Source organism: Scardinius erythrophthalmus, assembly GCF_964197995.2.
Source record: "Scardinius erythrophthalmus genome assembly, chromosome: 3".
Lineage (NCBI taxonomy): Eukaryota > Metazoa > Chordata > Actinopteri > Cypriniformes > Leuciscidae > Scardinius > Scardinius erythrophthalmus.
This window is the reverse complement of record NC_138223.1, coordinates 25,394,234-25,411,594: the sequence shown is the minus strand read 5'-3', so window position 1 is coordinate 25,411,594 and position 17,361 is coordinate 25,394,234. Positions and strand designations below refer to the sequence as shown.

Here is a 17,361-nt window from a genome sequence, read left to right as displayed (position 1 = left end):
GAATTTTTGAAAAGAGATTTCAGATACAGTACTAGGGACCACTAAGGCCTATATTAAAGCCTACAAAAAATAGCATGTCATGGGACCTTTAAGACAATACAAATTAAAATCTGATCATAACCTGTAAAATATTATTTTTTTGTTTGTTTATTTGTTTTGTTTTTTGAGAAAATGTGTTCAAATGACAGACTGTGACTAGACCAAAAATCTCATAATTTCAGGAGATAACTAATATATTTACAGTCAACCATGATGAGACATTAGAGAGCTTATTGACATTGTGATAGTAATGGTTATGATATTAATTATCGTAATATTTGTTTTTTACTAAAAATTATTTTGTCCCTTTGATTGAGATCATTGTAAATTCAAATGATCCTGACTGGGTCCCAAAGGCCTTTGACTGAATAGGATTAATTCCTTCCTCAGAAATTGAGGGGAACTATCTAGTGTACGGCAGATAAACAATAAAACAATGCACTGAATTAGACAACTCCATCCACTCATTGGACTACACTGCTTAAGGCTCTGTTTACATCCCCTGTGAGGTTAAGACAACTCCTCTGTTGTAAATTATGTATTATGTATAATTCAGACACATTAATGAATGCATATATCAAGGCATGGTATGATTTAGATGTAATATGAAGTCTTTATAAACAGTGGGAAGGCTGCAAGGCACTTGATGTCATATACATTATAAAATCAGAATAGTTTAGTCAAATGGTTAATGAAAAATTATTACCTAACTTTAATTGTATTATTATGCTTGTGTCTTGTACTGTGTTGCTCGTGAAGGCCCTAACAAGCAGGGGCCCCACAACAAAAGCCTACAAGTATCCACATAGGTTATTTCAATAGTTCAGTTCATACATTCTAGAAGCTATAAATAACTTTGCAACTACAGTGTAGTCAAAAACTACATTTTTACCACGTCTACTTTTTAATGAGTAGTTTGAATCTTAATTTTCAATATACAATAACCCGACATACAGTTTAAAGACTTGATTACGTGTATAAAGAGGCCTTTTTGGGGGCCTTGTGACGGACACATGTGCATCCAATAAGTGGGGTAACGTCTGTGAACTCTACAGTCCTTACAATCCTTTTGCCTCTAAGCACAAAGTGGGAACCTTCATATTTTAGCCAGAAGCGTATATTCCTTCCTCTGTGATGCCCTATGGTTGTAAATATCTTTCTCTTTTATTAGACCGATCGATTGCAGCCTCTCGAGTCAGTTTGTGTGAATTCTTCATGTAGCATAAACCAAGATGGATCTGCAAGTGCAACCAACACCAATTTTCCTTCTAGTCTCTGGTTTACATCATAGGTGTAGCCATAGATAACTTTTAGTGCAGAAATGTGCTTGAATCTGGGTTCACCTCTTTAGAGCTACCGTGGTGTATCTGTATTGTATATGCACTCTGAATGATTTAAAATTGTACATACTCTTAGAAATGTATTTGAGTACAAGTACAATTGCTCAATTTCAATTCAAGTTCATTTGGACTGCACTACTTTGTTAGTTTATGTTCATTTGCAAATGTTTAATTTTTCCCTCTGATGTTGCTCTCAGATGTTGTTTTGATTAGATCCTCTTTCCCTTTTTTAAATTGAAAAGTATGAAAATGCTTTATGTTTGCCTGTCTCTTGCTTATTACTCTTCCATTGTTCTCAATTCTTTGAATATGAGGATGACTTTCACATACTCTCTCCTTTCTGACTGACTCTTTATTCTTTAAGTGCTGATGACTTTGGAATTTTCATTGTGTTTGTCACAGGTGAGGCTAACGTTGGTGTCGATGAGGGTTTTGATGAGAAAGGGTGTCATTGTGACATGCCGGCTGAGGACCTGCCGTCCGCGCTGAAGACCGTCATCAGAGCAGTGAGGTAGTGATTCTTTACTTCCCTTCATGCTGCAATATTTCAGAGCTCTGAGACATTACAATTAAAGCTCAGCATTTCATGAGCTATCAGTGATTATTGAAATGAATTCACTAAGTTTTAGGATATAGTTTTTGCCTGAAATGCGAAAAAAGTGCAATGCTTTTTAGAAGACTAATATTAAAGGTGCTGTAGGACATCTGTGAAAATGCTAACTTTAGCCTGATAGCAGTAAAAGCGTACGTCCCACCCTCCCTGCAAAACGCCTTCCAAAGCCACGCCTCCTGAAAGCATGAACGCGCACAGCCCAGAAGACCGGAGGCAACGTTACTGCAATGCCAATATCACGTATCATTTACCGGTGTGAAAACTTTTAGTACAGTTAGTAACAGTCCTACAATACCAAACGTAAACAAATTCTTAAAAACAGAATTAGATGCAGTTTTCAGTTTGTTTAGCTAGCAAAACTTGTCAGTGTGTAATAATATTTCTTGCATGACAGGGTTTCCACGATGAGAGTCTGCTTGGCTCCAATGAAGATATAGACCGTAGCTCCTTTGCCAGTGCCACTTGTTGTCGGTTCAGAAGCAAAGTTAGGTTGTTGCTGCTTGCCTGCCATTCTCGCTTTGTCTGCACAGCATACATGAACGCGCTGATGACTTATGTCTGCGTGAACAGCCTGTGCTGTGCTGTGACTGACAGGGAACACATGCTATAGGACCGTTCGGACCGAACGATACGATTGAATGAACGTTTTATGGTCCTACCCCTTCCACAGACGACATATATTTATAAAAATACGTTTAGACCACTTAACAGAGTGATTGCTATCAGGATATGAGGAGACTTTCAATCAGCATAATAAAACATTTCTGCAGAGAATCATCTACTGTACCTGTAATATTAATATCAACCATGACACTGCAAACACTGAACCAGAGTATTTAAATGTTGAGCATGCAATCTCATTGGCTGCAGGATCAGCAGGGGCCAATCAGCTTGTGCTGTGCAGTAATTATGCGATTACTTGCAGTTTCATGACTAAACTAGACTTATATATATATATATAAAATAAGCAGAAACAATGACATGGAAAGAGAGACGGTTAGTCTCTAAGCAGGTTAGTCGTACAACATTTGTTTTTATGACAACAACCACCTGTACAACCTATTTAAATCCACGATTAGCTCAAAGTAACTAAACTCAAAATTGCCTGGCTCGCTGCTTAAACCTGCTTTATGGTACAGGCTCAAGCAAACTCAAAAATTGCAATGATTTAACAGCACCACAAAGCCACAGAGTTTACACTTTTCTGGGAAATCAACCTACAAATCTGTCATGGGGTGGAAGGATGAACCCAATTGCAGACAATATGCAAACACACAAGGTTTATTTATAACAGAAAACAGGGAAAACAAAGCCCACAAGGGGGTAAAACAGAGGTAAGGATGGCTGACTAACAAGCAAGACAATAACTAGACTAAGAACTGGGATATACTACATACAACTCTTCAGACAAAAACTCTTACTTGACAAGGAACTCTCAGCAATGGTACAAACACAGGCAGGTTACACATTGATTGACAATGAACCGACACAGGACAGAAAACATGAGGGGATTGAATATGAGCAAATGAAGAGGGCAACAGGTGATAGCGGTGAAACAATAACGACTAAACAAGGATAACAAGGGGGCGGGGTTAAGTAATGAGATACCATAAGCACATGGCCCAAACAAATGGCCATGTGCTTGTACACAAAACATGGGTTTGTCATGATCCTGCCTCAAGACTAAAGAAAGACAGGGACTAGATGGCAGAATCATGACACAAAAGGTTTACTTAAAACCTCTAGCCTAAGCTGAGATGGCGAAAGTATTTTAACATATAGGCTACACAAAACTGCACACATCACCTTTAATGAATTGTCGGCTTGTCAGTCTTATTTAATTATTCTCACAGTCACTGTGAGCATGAGATGGATCAGCGGATCATCTCATTTCACTAATTTCACTTTCAAGAAAGAGTACTGTCATTCACACACTTCACACATATCAAACATGCAATTTTATTTTTATTTTGTCTAGTAGATGAGGGTCAGTGGAAAGTTGATTTCTATATTGACAGGATGTGCTCATCTTTTCCAGGCTTTCTATTTTGCTTTTACTATGAGGAATGAAACATGTTCTCAGTCTTCTATAGGGTGTCCCGCTTGACTGAATATTCCAGCCTGTAGCTGAAGTGCTTTGGTAACCCTGTAGCTTTCAGCTGGGGCCTGGTTGGACCCTGACATTTACTGTATGTGATGCCAAGCTCAGACATTCCCAGGGTTGTCCATGCTGTCATTTGGTCACCTTAGTTTTCAGAAACATGGCTGTGGTCATGCTGAGTCAACCCAAAATGCAAATCAATTGTTTCAAGACATTGTTTCAGTTTTTGAATTGTTCTGTTAGATAATTTAGATGCTGAGAGTGCATCAATTCATCCTTTACTATTTCACTCAGAACAAGAAGACAAATTGGCACATAAAATATCTGTGCTGTCATATATATATATATTTTTTTAGCTGTATACTCCTTAATAAAAGTATAATATCATTGTATGGTTCTGCAGGATCATGAAATTCCATGTGGCAAAGAAGAAGTTTAAGGAAACTCTACGCCCATATGACGTGAAGGATGTAATAGAGCAGTATTCAGCCGGTCACCTAGACATGCTCTGCCGAATTAAGAGTCTGCAAACAAGGTAAGACAAACCAACTACTGTCTGAACATGTTTCTCTTTATATGCAAACTATACACTAACATTTAAAAGTGTGGGGTCTGGAAAATGTATTTATTTATTCTGACTAGAAATTAATACTTTTATTCAGCAAGGATGCATTAAATTGATAAAAAGTGACAGTAAAGACATTTATAATGTTACAAAAGATTTCTATTTCTCTTCCATCACAGAATCCTGAAAGAAATGGTATCACAGTTTTCACAAAAAAATATTAAGCATTACAACTGTTTTCAACATTGATAATAATAAGAAATGTTTCTTGAGGAACCAAATCAATGAATGAATTTAGATCAGCATATTAGAATGATTTCTAAAGGATCATGTGAAATCAAAGAGTTTATTAGTGGCCACTTTTATGACCTCTACATCATATTCACACTGGTATGTCTGGTTTATATTAATGCCATCATGTCACATGTGTTCTGATGGCCCGAGGCAGTGGTTCTCCTTGGTCATATATGGGTCACTGGGTGGTGGTGGGGAAGCCCCGAGGTTCTGCCAGACAATGCGATGTTGAGCGTTTAAGAAGCTATGTATCATTATTGCATATCATTATGTACCATTATACATCATGGTTATAAACATTTTCAACTCAAAACAATCCCTGCTCTCAAATATGTGCACTGAAATGCTCTGTATGGAAAAAAAAAATTCAAATGTGTAAAACGGCTGAATACTCGCTATTCTTGATCGACCTGCAAATGTATGGAAGTAAAATAATGACTAATGTCTTTGAAACAAAAAAGCATGATGAATTTCACTTATTCCAAAAAAAAAAAATTGTTTCATTAACAGTGCTTGCATTTTTGGGGGCTGAAATTCAGCAGGGTTGTATTTTTAATTTGTTAATATTAAAATGAAAACATTTCCTACACAATATCATTATTAAAAATGTAAGAATCTGTATTCTCCTTCCAGACTTCATTTCCAAAATATTCAGTCCTATAATATTCGACAGGCAATTTTCAGTCCATTTTATTTCGCAGCGGGTGATGACATAGATCAAAACAACAGGCAGAGTCATTAATTCATTCACAAAAACGTATTTACAGAAATGGAGCAAGCAGTAAGTATATGTTATGATTATCATGGCCATTATATACAGTATACAGAAGGACACGAAATCTGCGTTTACGTTTAATTAAAAGTCTTCACGATTACTCTTATCCCTGTGTACATGTAAGCAATATTCTCCACAGCAGAGGAGATATAATGTTATTCACCATGACGCTGATGTGCATACCAAACATTACATCTGAAAAAAGACATTGCTCTATTTCTGTAAAGTTTGTTGAAAACCTGTTGTTTTGGTTTTTGTCATCAGCCTCTTGTACCACCTGCTGGTTAGGTGGACTGTGTATGCAATGCATTTTTTTTTTATATATATAAGTGCAATTCAACATTTTTTGTTTGTTTCAGAGACATTAGTCATTATTCTACTTCCATACAAACAATATTTAAATGACATATGTGACCCTGGATCACAAAACCAGTCATAAGTAGCATGGGTAAATCTGTGGCAATAGGGAGTATGGGTCAAAATTTTTCAATTTTTCTTTTATGCCAAAAATCATTAGGATATTAAAAAAAGATCATGTTCCATGAAGATATTTTGTAAATTTCCTACCATAAATATATAAAACATTTATTTTTGTGAGTGAATGCAGCACACTCGTGAACATAAATGGACAACTTTAAAGCATACCTGTCCACATTTGGGTACCAAAATGGCCTGGGGGGGTTTCAGTTCAACCACATGCGGTTTCATGTCATCTATGCATTACACACCCCATCGCCAAAACATAGAAAAATTCAGTTAAGACAGTTGTATTGGAGTTTACTGGTACTGAATATTACACATGAATATTAGCCTACTCCATTAACTGGAACAGGTTTTCACTGGAACTGAATATTACATCCAAATATTGTTATGTAGTCAGCATATTGTTGTGTAACTTCACCTATTGGAACAGTATTTCACAATTTTTCACAGGAACTGAATATTACAAACAACTATTGCGAAAGGACGATTTACAAAACAACGATTGCGAAAGCCTGCACGGGTTATGAATTTGTTCACTGTTACCGTTGTACGTTGGTTTTTTTTTTTTTTTTTTCTGTATAGTTATATTTTGTTAATAAATTTTGCATTATATTTTGGCTTTCTCGTCTGTGCCTATTGCATCTACTGAGATTCTGAAGTGTGCAGTAAGTTGACACTTTGCTATCCCGTGAGACGAGATGCAGTCTACATTTAAAAGTAAACAATTACAACAAAAAGGCAGACGATATGTGCCAAGTGGCTCTTTTTAAGCCATTTTTGTCTTTATAAGCATCATAGAGCTTATGATTTTTTTTTTTTTGTCACTTTAAATCTGTATATTTTCATTATATTTCTTCACAAGCCTATGGTGAAGGGTTTCAATAAAGTGAGACTAGTGCCACCATGTGGCCAAAACCGGATATTACAGTTTATGTCATTCTTCATAGACTCTAAATAAACAAATCAAATGAGCTGAGTCTATATAATTTTGAATTCCTCACTGTATATTTCAGTGTACAAGATACATAATGAATTCAATTCAATTCTTGAATCTGGTAGTTGCCTATACTTATAGTAGCAGTTAAGTGTCATGGGATTTGTTGTGGGCAAGATTTTTACATTGTCACAGCTTAATGCAATTGACATTTTGTGTTTAAAAAAGTTTTTTTTTTTTTTTCAGTTCTCTGTCTACTTATTGGGATGTAAATATTAATTTCTTTTCACACATTCCATTCTTGTCTCTCTCTCACTTTCAGGGTGGATCAGATTCTTGGTAGGGGCCAGATGCCTGTGGATAAGAAAGTCAGAGAAAAGTTGTTATCTGATGGAGACATTCTGGAAGATGTGAGCATGTTGGGAAGGGTGTGTAAGGTAGAGAGACAGGTGAGGCAAGAGACACTTGGTTAAACAATGCATCACACAATCCAATGTACATTGAATCATTCCATCTCATTGAATCATTGAATGATGCACTGGTTTGTTAGTTTATAGCCCATAGTTTGTTGCCTCAACTATGGGCAGTTGTGGATGTTTAGAAAAAAAGTCACTTACAACACACTTTTCTTTTTTTTCTGAAAGTAATAAGTCTCATTTTTATTTTGAAAGATTACTTGTGTTTAAGCACATTCTGGGGTGAAATTGATAGTGCTAGAAATGACTTTTAACATTTTTATAGTAAAATGGCCGACTCCTTAGTCGTGATAAGGCTTTTTTTATAGTTAGTGTTTTACGTATCCTACATACACACAAATATATAAAATATATAAAATATGATTCACAGTTTTTGAATGGAAATGATTCACAATATGGAGTATAATTATCCTGTTCAGAAAATTGCCACCTTGGAATTATAAGGATTTGTTTGCATTCTGAGCAGTTTTGATATATAGAGCTTTTGCATTCCATTCGACTTTGTAGATATAATCTTTTTTGTTTTCTAAATAAAAGGTCCCAAAATGTACACATCATTAAAAACAAAACATCACATTATGTTAATAAGTGGTCACATAATAAGAATATGTGAATAACAAATTTTGACAAAAAATGTCTGATAGAACCTTATAATTCCAAGGTGATGAATTGTATTAACTTTGATTTTTATTGTTTTCTTATAATGTCATTGTCTTATGTTTTTCTGTTTGTTTTGATTGTCATATTAAACATAATACTATTAAACCAGTGGTTCCCAACCAAGGGGCCAGGGTCCAAAAAGGGAACTCAGCACAATTCCAAGGGAGCCTCGGGATGACTTAACAGCATTAAAACAAATCAATTATTATTAACATATTAAAATAACTTAAAGGAGAACTCCGGTCAATTTTAACATTGAGCTAATTTTTTTGTACATTTGGAGTGCTGTCAATACAGAGAACAACGACAAAAATTGGTGTTGCCTACACCGAGTTATTCTATTTTTAAAATTTGCACCCTGTTGACTTCAATGGGGCAAGTACTAAACCTGCTTTTAGCCTCTTATCATCCTTGATGTGTCATTACAAGTGCACAGAAAATGTGAGTGATTCCTTCAGAGTGAACACGAGTGAATCTGACTGCAGTAGATGTGAAAGATATGTATAAAAAGGATGTTATTTAAGCCAGCGCAAATACCTGTGTTTACATCCTGTTTTTCGGTTGAAGTCCAAAGTATTCGATTGCCAAGTTCACGCGCATAGGTTTAGTTACCAATGATCACGCGCGTGAACTCGGCAATCGACTACTTAATTTTTATACATATCTTTCTACATCATATCGACTACATCATTTTTATACATATCTTTCACATCTACTGCTGTCAGATTCACTCGTGTTCACTCTGAAGGAATCACTCTCATTTTCTGTGCACTTGTAATGACACATCAAGGATGTTAAGAGGCTAAAAGCAGGTTTAGTACTTGCCCCATTGAAGTCAACAGGGTGCAAATTTTAAAAATAGAATAACTCGGTGTAGGCAACACTGATTTTTGTCGTTTTTCTCTGTATTGACAGCACTCCAAATGTACAAAAAAATGAGCTCAATGTTAAAATTGACCGGAGTCAAAATCAAGATCAATCTTTTTTCCCTTCTTACTATTGTTTATTTCAAGAAACATACAGTTCTTTAAACTTCTAGAATCTCTAAATGAATCATGATTCATTTAATATATCAATAGTCCCAGTTTCTGTCAATAAAAAAGTTTGAGGAAAAAAACAGCTTTCTATCATGAGAACTCTCTAAATAGATTAGCATAGTAATGGACATGGCAATGTTAAGGAATTTGGTATTGGCAGAATAGATCTGCTATGACGACGCTGCTGCTGTTGTTGTTGATTATTGCAATACATTCACAGACAAGCTGCTGTGAACTTGTAATACATGTAAGACATTTGCTGCACAAATAGCATATATGAAATTACCTGTAGCACATCTGCACAGGTGGAACTGGGGGAGGTGGAGGGTTTACAGAACCAAACTATTTAAATGTTGAGCAAGCAAGCTCATTGGCTGCAGATGCAACAGAGACCAATTGGCTTGTGCCATGTAGTAATTGATGTGATAGCTAGCAGATAACAATCTATCATCAAGAGTTTCGTGACAGAACTAGATATATGGCCTTTGAATCAAAAGGTTTAGAACCACTGTATTAAACATAACATAAACATAATGTTTTCTAACAAACAATATTTATGTGTTCCATATATCATGTCTATAGGTACAGTCTATTGAAGCTAAGCTGGACTCTTTGCTGGACATCTACCGGCAGGTTCTGCAGAAGGGTTCGTCCTCTGCCCTCACTCTCTCCTCTCTTCCTCCTTTTGGGTTGGAGGAGACGTCAGACTATCAGAGCACCATCCTCAGTAAAGATCTCTCTTGCTCCTCCCAGGTCAGCCAGTCCATCTGTGGCAGTCATCCCAGGGCTCTCCAATTAATATTAGCCCCCAGTGAACTCAACCTCAACCAGAACAACTCCACAACATCTTCCCCAGGGCTCAATCCAGCCTCTGCTTCCCCTTTTAACCCATCAACCTTCCAGGTTCCGTCAACCCCATCCATGGAGTGTCCATCAGCACAAGGCAGTCCATCTCAAATCCTCAGTGCCAACAGCTTTCACTCCTCTGTAAGCCACTTTCCATACGTTGGTCAACCAGCTCCACCTCTTCCACCCACAGCCTCTTCAAAACTTCAACTCTCCACTGTTCCTCCACAACCAGGCCATACCCGCAGCATGGGACCCTCTAGGTCAGACCCTGCCGACTACGCCAAATCCTACTTTAGAGGAGTTGGGATAGACTTTGGACTTAACTCTAATATGGGCTGCAAGCTTCAGCAAAAAAACAGACCAAATGCTAAAGAAGACAGTTCTTGGAGGAGACATATAAGCATGGATGCAGAGGTGGAGATGGGCCCCCTTGTTCCAGTTTCGCCTCTTGTCCCGGTTCAAGGCCAATGCAGTGAAGACAGAGGATTGGGGAAGTCCCTCTCTGTGCAGGACCTCATGCAGCCCGCTCTAGAGGGTCTGGACATGCATTCTAGTCAGGCTAGTTTCTCCACTAGTGTTAGCAGCAGCCAGGACTCTTCAGCTGGGGGCATTGAGATGGGAGTAGCGGGCTGGGGAGAAGCTAATCTCTTCATCAGCGACAGAGACCTGGAAGTCTCAAAGACACATACTCAAGGGTTTGACTTTCTTTCTCAGCCCCCAATTGATGTATCCTACTCCTCGGAACTGCTTAGGACAAGTACTACGGCTGATGCTAGTCACAACCTAGCACATGGACATTCACCCAATACGGACAGCAATGAGACTATGAATATGCCACATGTTCGACTAAAATAACTCAATCTCTAAAGTGTTCTTAGAAACCCCCTCTGATGGAATGAAACTTTGATACGAGAGCTTATTTTATTTTGTAGTTTTTTGGTATTTTTATGAGGAAAAGTACATTTAGATCATTTTTTACATGTTTTATTAGTTTGGTTTATTTAAAAGAAACAATTATGATTTTATATCGTCACCGTACATGACATATCATAGCATGCATTGTTCTTTTTGAAATGTACTGTAACATTTTTTAAAAAATCTAATAGAATTAATTATTAATAATCAACCTGCTGAAATGATCAAAATCATAGATGGCATGAACTATTCACTGGACTGCATGAACACTGCATGTCTTAAGCATACAGAAACACAGTCTCATTACAAAAAGCCTTGTCAACCCGAAATTTACAACCTGCCTAAAAATAGATAAAAAATGTTCAGAACATATTTTTCTCTTTCTGAATTTATCATATTGTATTAAAAGGTCATTCACTTTTCTTATGTAAAAAAAGTGCCAGAAACTGAGGGAAACTGATGCTGCTGAAAATTTTACAGTTTTGATAAAGCAGATTACATTTTGAGAGAAGCACCTGATAGTTTCCATACAACATTAGTTGCTGTTTTTGTAATTAGTTCTGATCACATCGCAGATACAGCCCAACTTATTACAGCTACAGCTACAGCTCCTACCTGTTAGTTTTGTGAATATAAATTATTAACAACAATAATAAAATAGCAATTATGAATCATTTTAATACATTGTATGTCTGTGTGTGATTTATCATAATTCATAATAAATATTATTTTATTTTGTTGTTAATTATAGATTGTAATATTTGCTAATAGTTATATTTTTATAGTCATTGTTTTCAGCATTTTAGTTGGCATGTGCAACAGCAGTGAATATTTGTGTCAGATCTCTCCAAAATCTGACGGAAATACAATAGCATACATGCCTATACTCATCAAAGATGCTTGTGAAAATATCTTCTCAAATATCTTGTTGTTATTTCTTTTTCTAGAAATTTAGAAGCAGACATCAGAGTTCAAATGCATTTTATTGTTGGTTAAGAACCGACACACATTAGATAATGGAGAATCATATTCTCGTTAAAGTACATGAGTGCAAGTGCAAACAGGATAGCTCATGCTTCTTCACAGTAAAGTGCGCTAGCTACTTTAGCTTCATGCACACAGAAAAAGACTACAAAAAACTACATCACATCATCACAACACATCAAATCAAATTAGAACAGACTAACATAGAATCTTCAACCTAATGGACTATGAGCCAGGTCACATAAGCAATGATAGCAAGAGGGATTTAGGGATTGCAGACAAGCTGGGATACAGGATAAACAAAGCTTACTCCACACTCCCACTAGAGGCAGATCTTCTTAAAGTGCTTATAACAATTACGAATACCACAACGAAGAATTAAAATTCAAACTGAACATACAATTAAACATAAATATACTATCATAATCATTGTCAAGCAGGCGCAATTTTTACTTTTCCTTCTTCTGCTTTTGCGGTGCATTGTGATAATAAACCAAGCTTTGTTTATGGAGTTGAAAAGAGGAGGGATGGTGTGGCTGACCCAAGTGTTAGCAGCCCAGCACAACATTCATTTGTTCTTCTGGGCCTTTTGGGCAGATTTCGTGACCTTCCCGGAGGAAGAAGTCTTCTTCTCAACACCCTTGATGACGCCAACTGCTACGGTCTGACGCATGTCACGCACTGCAAAGCGACCTGGGAAATGAAGATCATAAGAAAAACAGAGCTTAGTTATGATTATAAATCAAGGGTCTTCAATCTCTGTGAGGCCAAAAATCAAGAAACTCCCTGATTCATACTGCATTTTACGCCTTCCATTTACATACTACAATACTGTAAATATGTATTAACATTTAAATTACATTTTAATTTTACTAAGCATTTTGAGGTGCATTTACTGTTCTGCAAATTTCCGTAGCTGAAATTCGGGTTCAAGATGGTCATGCAAATTCGCCATACTGACCAACAGAAAGTTGACTTGTTTGAGGTGGGCTTCATGAATTGATATTATTATAATTATTAATTATTTTGTAAGAGCCATAGCCTATTTGGGTGCAAGTTTCAATCCTGGCTAAAAGTCCTTTGCTGTTCCCCCCTCTTCTCTCCTATCACTTCCTTTCTAAACTCTCCTGTCAAATAAAGGATAAAATTCCCAAAAATAAAACTTTAAATAACTATTATTAATCATTTTGTGCCCACCCTTGAAAGGGTGAAATATTCTTGAAAAATCACTTGGAAAAAAAGGAAGGAATCTTTGCAGTAGGAGTGACTTTGGTTAATAAATTGTTTTATAGTAAACATACTAGAGGAATTAGTAACTTTAAATCCAAATTAAGATATGACCCTTACCAAGAGGAGGATACTCAGAGAAACTCTCCACACACATGGGTTTTCCTGGTATCATATCTACAATAGCAGCATCCCCAGACTTCAGGGACTTGGGATTATCTTCGAGCTTCTTCCCAGAGCGACGGTCAATCTTCTCCTTTAACTCGGCAAACTTACAGGCAATATGAGCAGTGTGGCAGTCGAGAACCGGGGCATAACCAGCACTGATCTGACCTGGATGGTTCAGAATGATCACCTGACCAGAGCAGAAAGAATCAAAGTAAATAAAAGTGCAGTTTAAAAAGATAATCCCTATTCAGAAAAAATGAGATCATGAATTGTGTAATTGAAACCCTATAAAAACACATAACTAGGATCTTTACCTGAGCTGTGAAACTCGCCGCCTCCTGTGGAGGATCGTTCTTGCTGTCACCTGCAACATTCCCACGTCGGATATCTTTGACTGAGACATTCTTCACATTAAATCCCACATTATCGCCTGGAAGAGCTTCAGATAGAGCCTCGTGATGCATCTCCACAGATTTGACCTCAGTGGTCACGTTCACAGGTGCAAATGTCACAACTAGACCAGGTTTCAGAATACCTGTCTCTACACGTCCCACAGGCACAGTACCAATTCCTACACAGAAAGAGTGCAAAGGTAAAAGAGGGATGTTTGTTGGCATTATTTACTGGAAATGTCAGTCTTTGTGATGTTAGTTATTTTATTTTTATCCTCATACATCATTCTCCAATCCCATCCTAATATACATACTGTATAAGTCATTCATAGGTCACAAATCTTTACAAGAAAAAGATTAGCTATAATGTGCATATGATCTTAAAGCTTATTATTGAGACCCTTTTTAAGTTTGGGTGTCCTTATACTGTACCTCCTATTTTGTACACATCCTGCAGAGGGAGTCGGAGGGGTTTGTCCGTGGGGCGGGTTGGAGGCTGAATGGCATCCAGAGCCTCCAATAGAGTCGTCCCAGAGGCACTCCCATCCTTACGAGTGATCTTCCAGCCCTTGAACCAGGTCATCTACAGACAACATATTAATTATTAATGGCAGGTATTGAACAGTTGGAAGCTCTTAGGAAACAATGGCGGGGTCAGTGAGATTTGTTTTTTAAAGAAATTAATGCTTTTAATCAGCAAGGCTGCATTCAATTGATCAAGAGTGACAGTGAAGACATTTATAATATTACAAAATATGTCTATTTCAAATAAATGCTGGTCTTTTGAACCTTTTATTCAGCAAAGAATCCTGAAAAATTGCATCTTTTTTTAGCACTAAATCAATGAATAAATGTAAATGTAGATCAGCATAATTAGAATGATTTCTGAAGGATCATGTAACACTGAAGACTGAAGGAGTAATAGCTTCTGGAAATGTAGCTTTGCCATCACAGGAATAAAATACATTTTAAAAAAATATTAGAACAGAAAACAGTTCTTTTAAACTGTAATAATATTTCACAGTATGACTGTTTTACTGTTTTTGATCAAGTAAATACAGCCTTAGTGAGCAAAAACAATAAAAAAATACTGACTTGTAATGATTTAATGGTTGTGTATAGTGTGTTATGCATATAATATTGAATAATATTGAAAACTAACATAAGTATAATAAATAAGAGGTTGGCTTGCAAAGAGCTAAATTATGCCAGTGATATTAATTAATACTATTGATACTAATTAATACTAACTAAAACTATTGAGTCTATTGATAATATGAAATATATACATCTTTAGGTGATATAACACTAACATTTGGGCTGGCCTCCAGCATGTTATCCCCATTCCATCCGGAGATTGGCACAAATGCCACTGTATCGGGGTTGTAGCCGATTTTCTTGATATAAGTGCTGACTTCTTTCACAATCTCCTCATAGCGCTTCTGGCTGTAATTGGGTTCCGTAGAGTCCATCTTGTTGACACCCACGATCAGTTGTTTGACGCCCAGGGTGTACGCCAGCAAGGCATGCTCACGTGTTTGTCCGTTCTTTGAGATACCAGCCTCAAATTCACCAACGCCAGCTGCCACGATCAACACGGCACAGTCTGCCTGTATCAAGAGAAATGAAAGGTTATTAAATTAACTTTTTGGTGTGATACATTTTTTTTAATGTGATAATATAAAAACCTGTGAGGTGCCAGTGATCATGTTCTTAATAAAGTCTCTGTGTCCTGGAGCATCAATGATGGTGACATAGTACTTGCTGGTCTCAAACTTCCACAGGGAGATGTCGATGGTGATTCCTCTTTCTCTCTCAGCTTTGAGTTTGTCAAGGACCCAAGCGTACTTAAAGGAGCCTTTTCCCATCTATAAAAGGTGAGGACAAATATAAGTTTAGGGAAAGATATGTAACTGAATTTCTTGAACGAATTTCCTCTGTCACACAAGTGCATGATGCAAAAGTTATTTTCAGTCCTCCAATTTGATAGGTCAAACAGTGTTCTAACAGCACATTTATGTCACTATCACTACACTGGTTGTTTATGGTGTTCCAGACCAGAGTAGCCTATGGAAGTGGAGCAAAAATGGAAGTGGAATGGGAAGCAAAGTTCTGCCATTTTGCCTGGAAATTTAATACTAAGTACCCCTGTGGTAAAAATCAAGCTTTTATGTTGTTTATTTGTCTTTGTGACGTTTTAATATGCTTGAAGACAAACCATGTGCAAATTCATAACTCAACACCATTACTGAGTATTTTCTCCTTTAAACTGCGGTGAACCAAAGAGTCTCAAAAACGTGGTTTGAAATCGCTGGTGTTTCTGACATCACAAACTACCTTGCTAACAAGTCAACATGTGATCGACAACGAGTGCATCCCTGAGCTGGAGTGAGTGAGTGGAGGCGGGGTGAGAATGAGGCAAGGGTGTAGAGTTACATTCAAGCTATTTTGAGGCATGATTTTTATTTTATTTTTCAGGGAAAAAACGCTTAAATATGTAATTTTGGTGATCAATGACGAGTTTTAAGGGATACAATTATTGACTACAGGGGGACTTTAAGAAAGAAGCTATTTGTCTCAGTGATTTATCCATGCATTGAATGTCAATGGTGTCCAGTGTTGTTTTGGACCTTGCTGACTTTCATTGTTTGTACAAAAACAGTTCTTCATTCTTCAAAATATCTATTTTTCGTTCCACTGAAGAAAGTCACAGTGGTGAATACATGATGACAGAATATTATTTTTAAGTGAACTATCATTTTAGGTTATTGGATCTAACTTATTGTTAATAGAATTGATTATAAAGCAAACTTACACTCAAAATCTGTGATTAATGCACTCTTGCTTGTTTGATATTGCTTGAGGTCATATTTCACTCAGTGGGCCTCTTTGAATAATTATATGCATACGATAACACGGCAACAAATTGTAGCTATATTTATTTGGTCTTGCATATTTGGACTGCTATACCTCTGCAGCTTCCTTCTCAAACTTCTCAATGGTCCTCTTGTCGATGCCTCCACACTTGTAAATGAGGTGGCCAGTGGTGGTGGACTTCCCTGAGTCCACATGGCCAATGACCACGATGTTGATATGGAGCTTCTCCTTACCCATCACTGGGCTCTCGTTGGGTTACAGGCAGCCTACAACAGGAGAAGGGAAACTAAATAATTCATCAAACAAATAAGTTATTTATGGTCCAAATGCGCTCAGATGTACTGCAACAACCACATAATAACACTTTATACTTTTGCATATTTTGTAAACTCTTATTTATTCAGTTAGTTTACAATAGGTCAAATCAATATTTGGCTGAAAGTTATTTATAAAGTTATGAAAATTATATATTTTTATCAGTATAGCGATAAGCCATATTAAAAGCAAACACTGTACAAGACTCGCGACTCGATATGATAAATTAATGATACCTCATCATCATTGCACTAGAAAGTAAATATCTCATATTATTTTGTATGTAGTTATATATGAAGGGTTATATAAATGTGTCC

The 17,361-nt window shown here is 36.8% G+C and overlaps 2 protein-coding genes across 2 annotated transcripts in view; one reads left to right on the top strand and one right to left on the bottom strand.

Moving 5' to 3' along the window:
- The window catches only part of kcnq5b (potassium voltage-gated channel, KQT-like subfamily, member 5b), a 135,461-nt gene extending 123,481 nt beyond the window's left edge, over positions 1–11,980 (top strand). Inside the window, exons 11-14 of the mRNA XM_081362521.1 lie at positions 1,782–1,890; positions 4,497–4,628; positions 7,467–7,593; positions 9,900–11,980. Coding sequence (XP_081218647.1) covers positions 1,782–1,890; positions 4,497–4,628; positions 7,467–7,593; positions 9,900–11,021 — 1,490 coding nt within the window. The 3' untranslated portion in view covers positions 11,022–11,980. The remainder of the gene's footprint in view (positions 1–1,781; positions 1,891–4,496; positions 4,629–7,466; positions 7,594–9,899) is intronic.
- Positions 11,981–12,633: 653 nt separating this feature from the next.
- Positions 12,634–16,966, bottom strand: eef1a1b (eukaryotic translation elongation factor 1 alpha 1b; the record flags this gene model as incomplete). The annotated part of the gene is made up of 7 exons (XM_081360369.1): positions 12,634–12,758; positions 13,413–13,647; positions 13,775–14,031; positions 14,285–14,435; positions 15,166–15,462; positions 15,541–15,720; positions 16,823–16,966. 7 exons carry the CDS (start codon positions 16,964–16,966, stop codon positions 12,634–12,636), a joined length of 1,389 nt encoding a protein of 462 aa, XP_081216495.1.
- Positions 16,967–17,361: the final 395 nt, after the last annotated feature.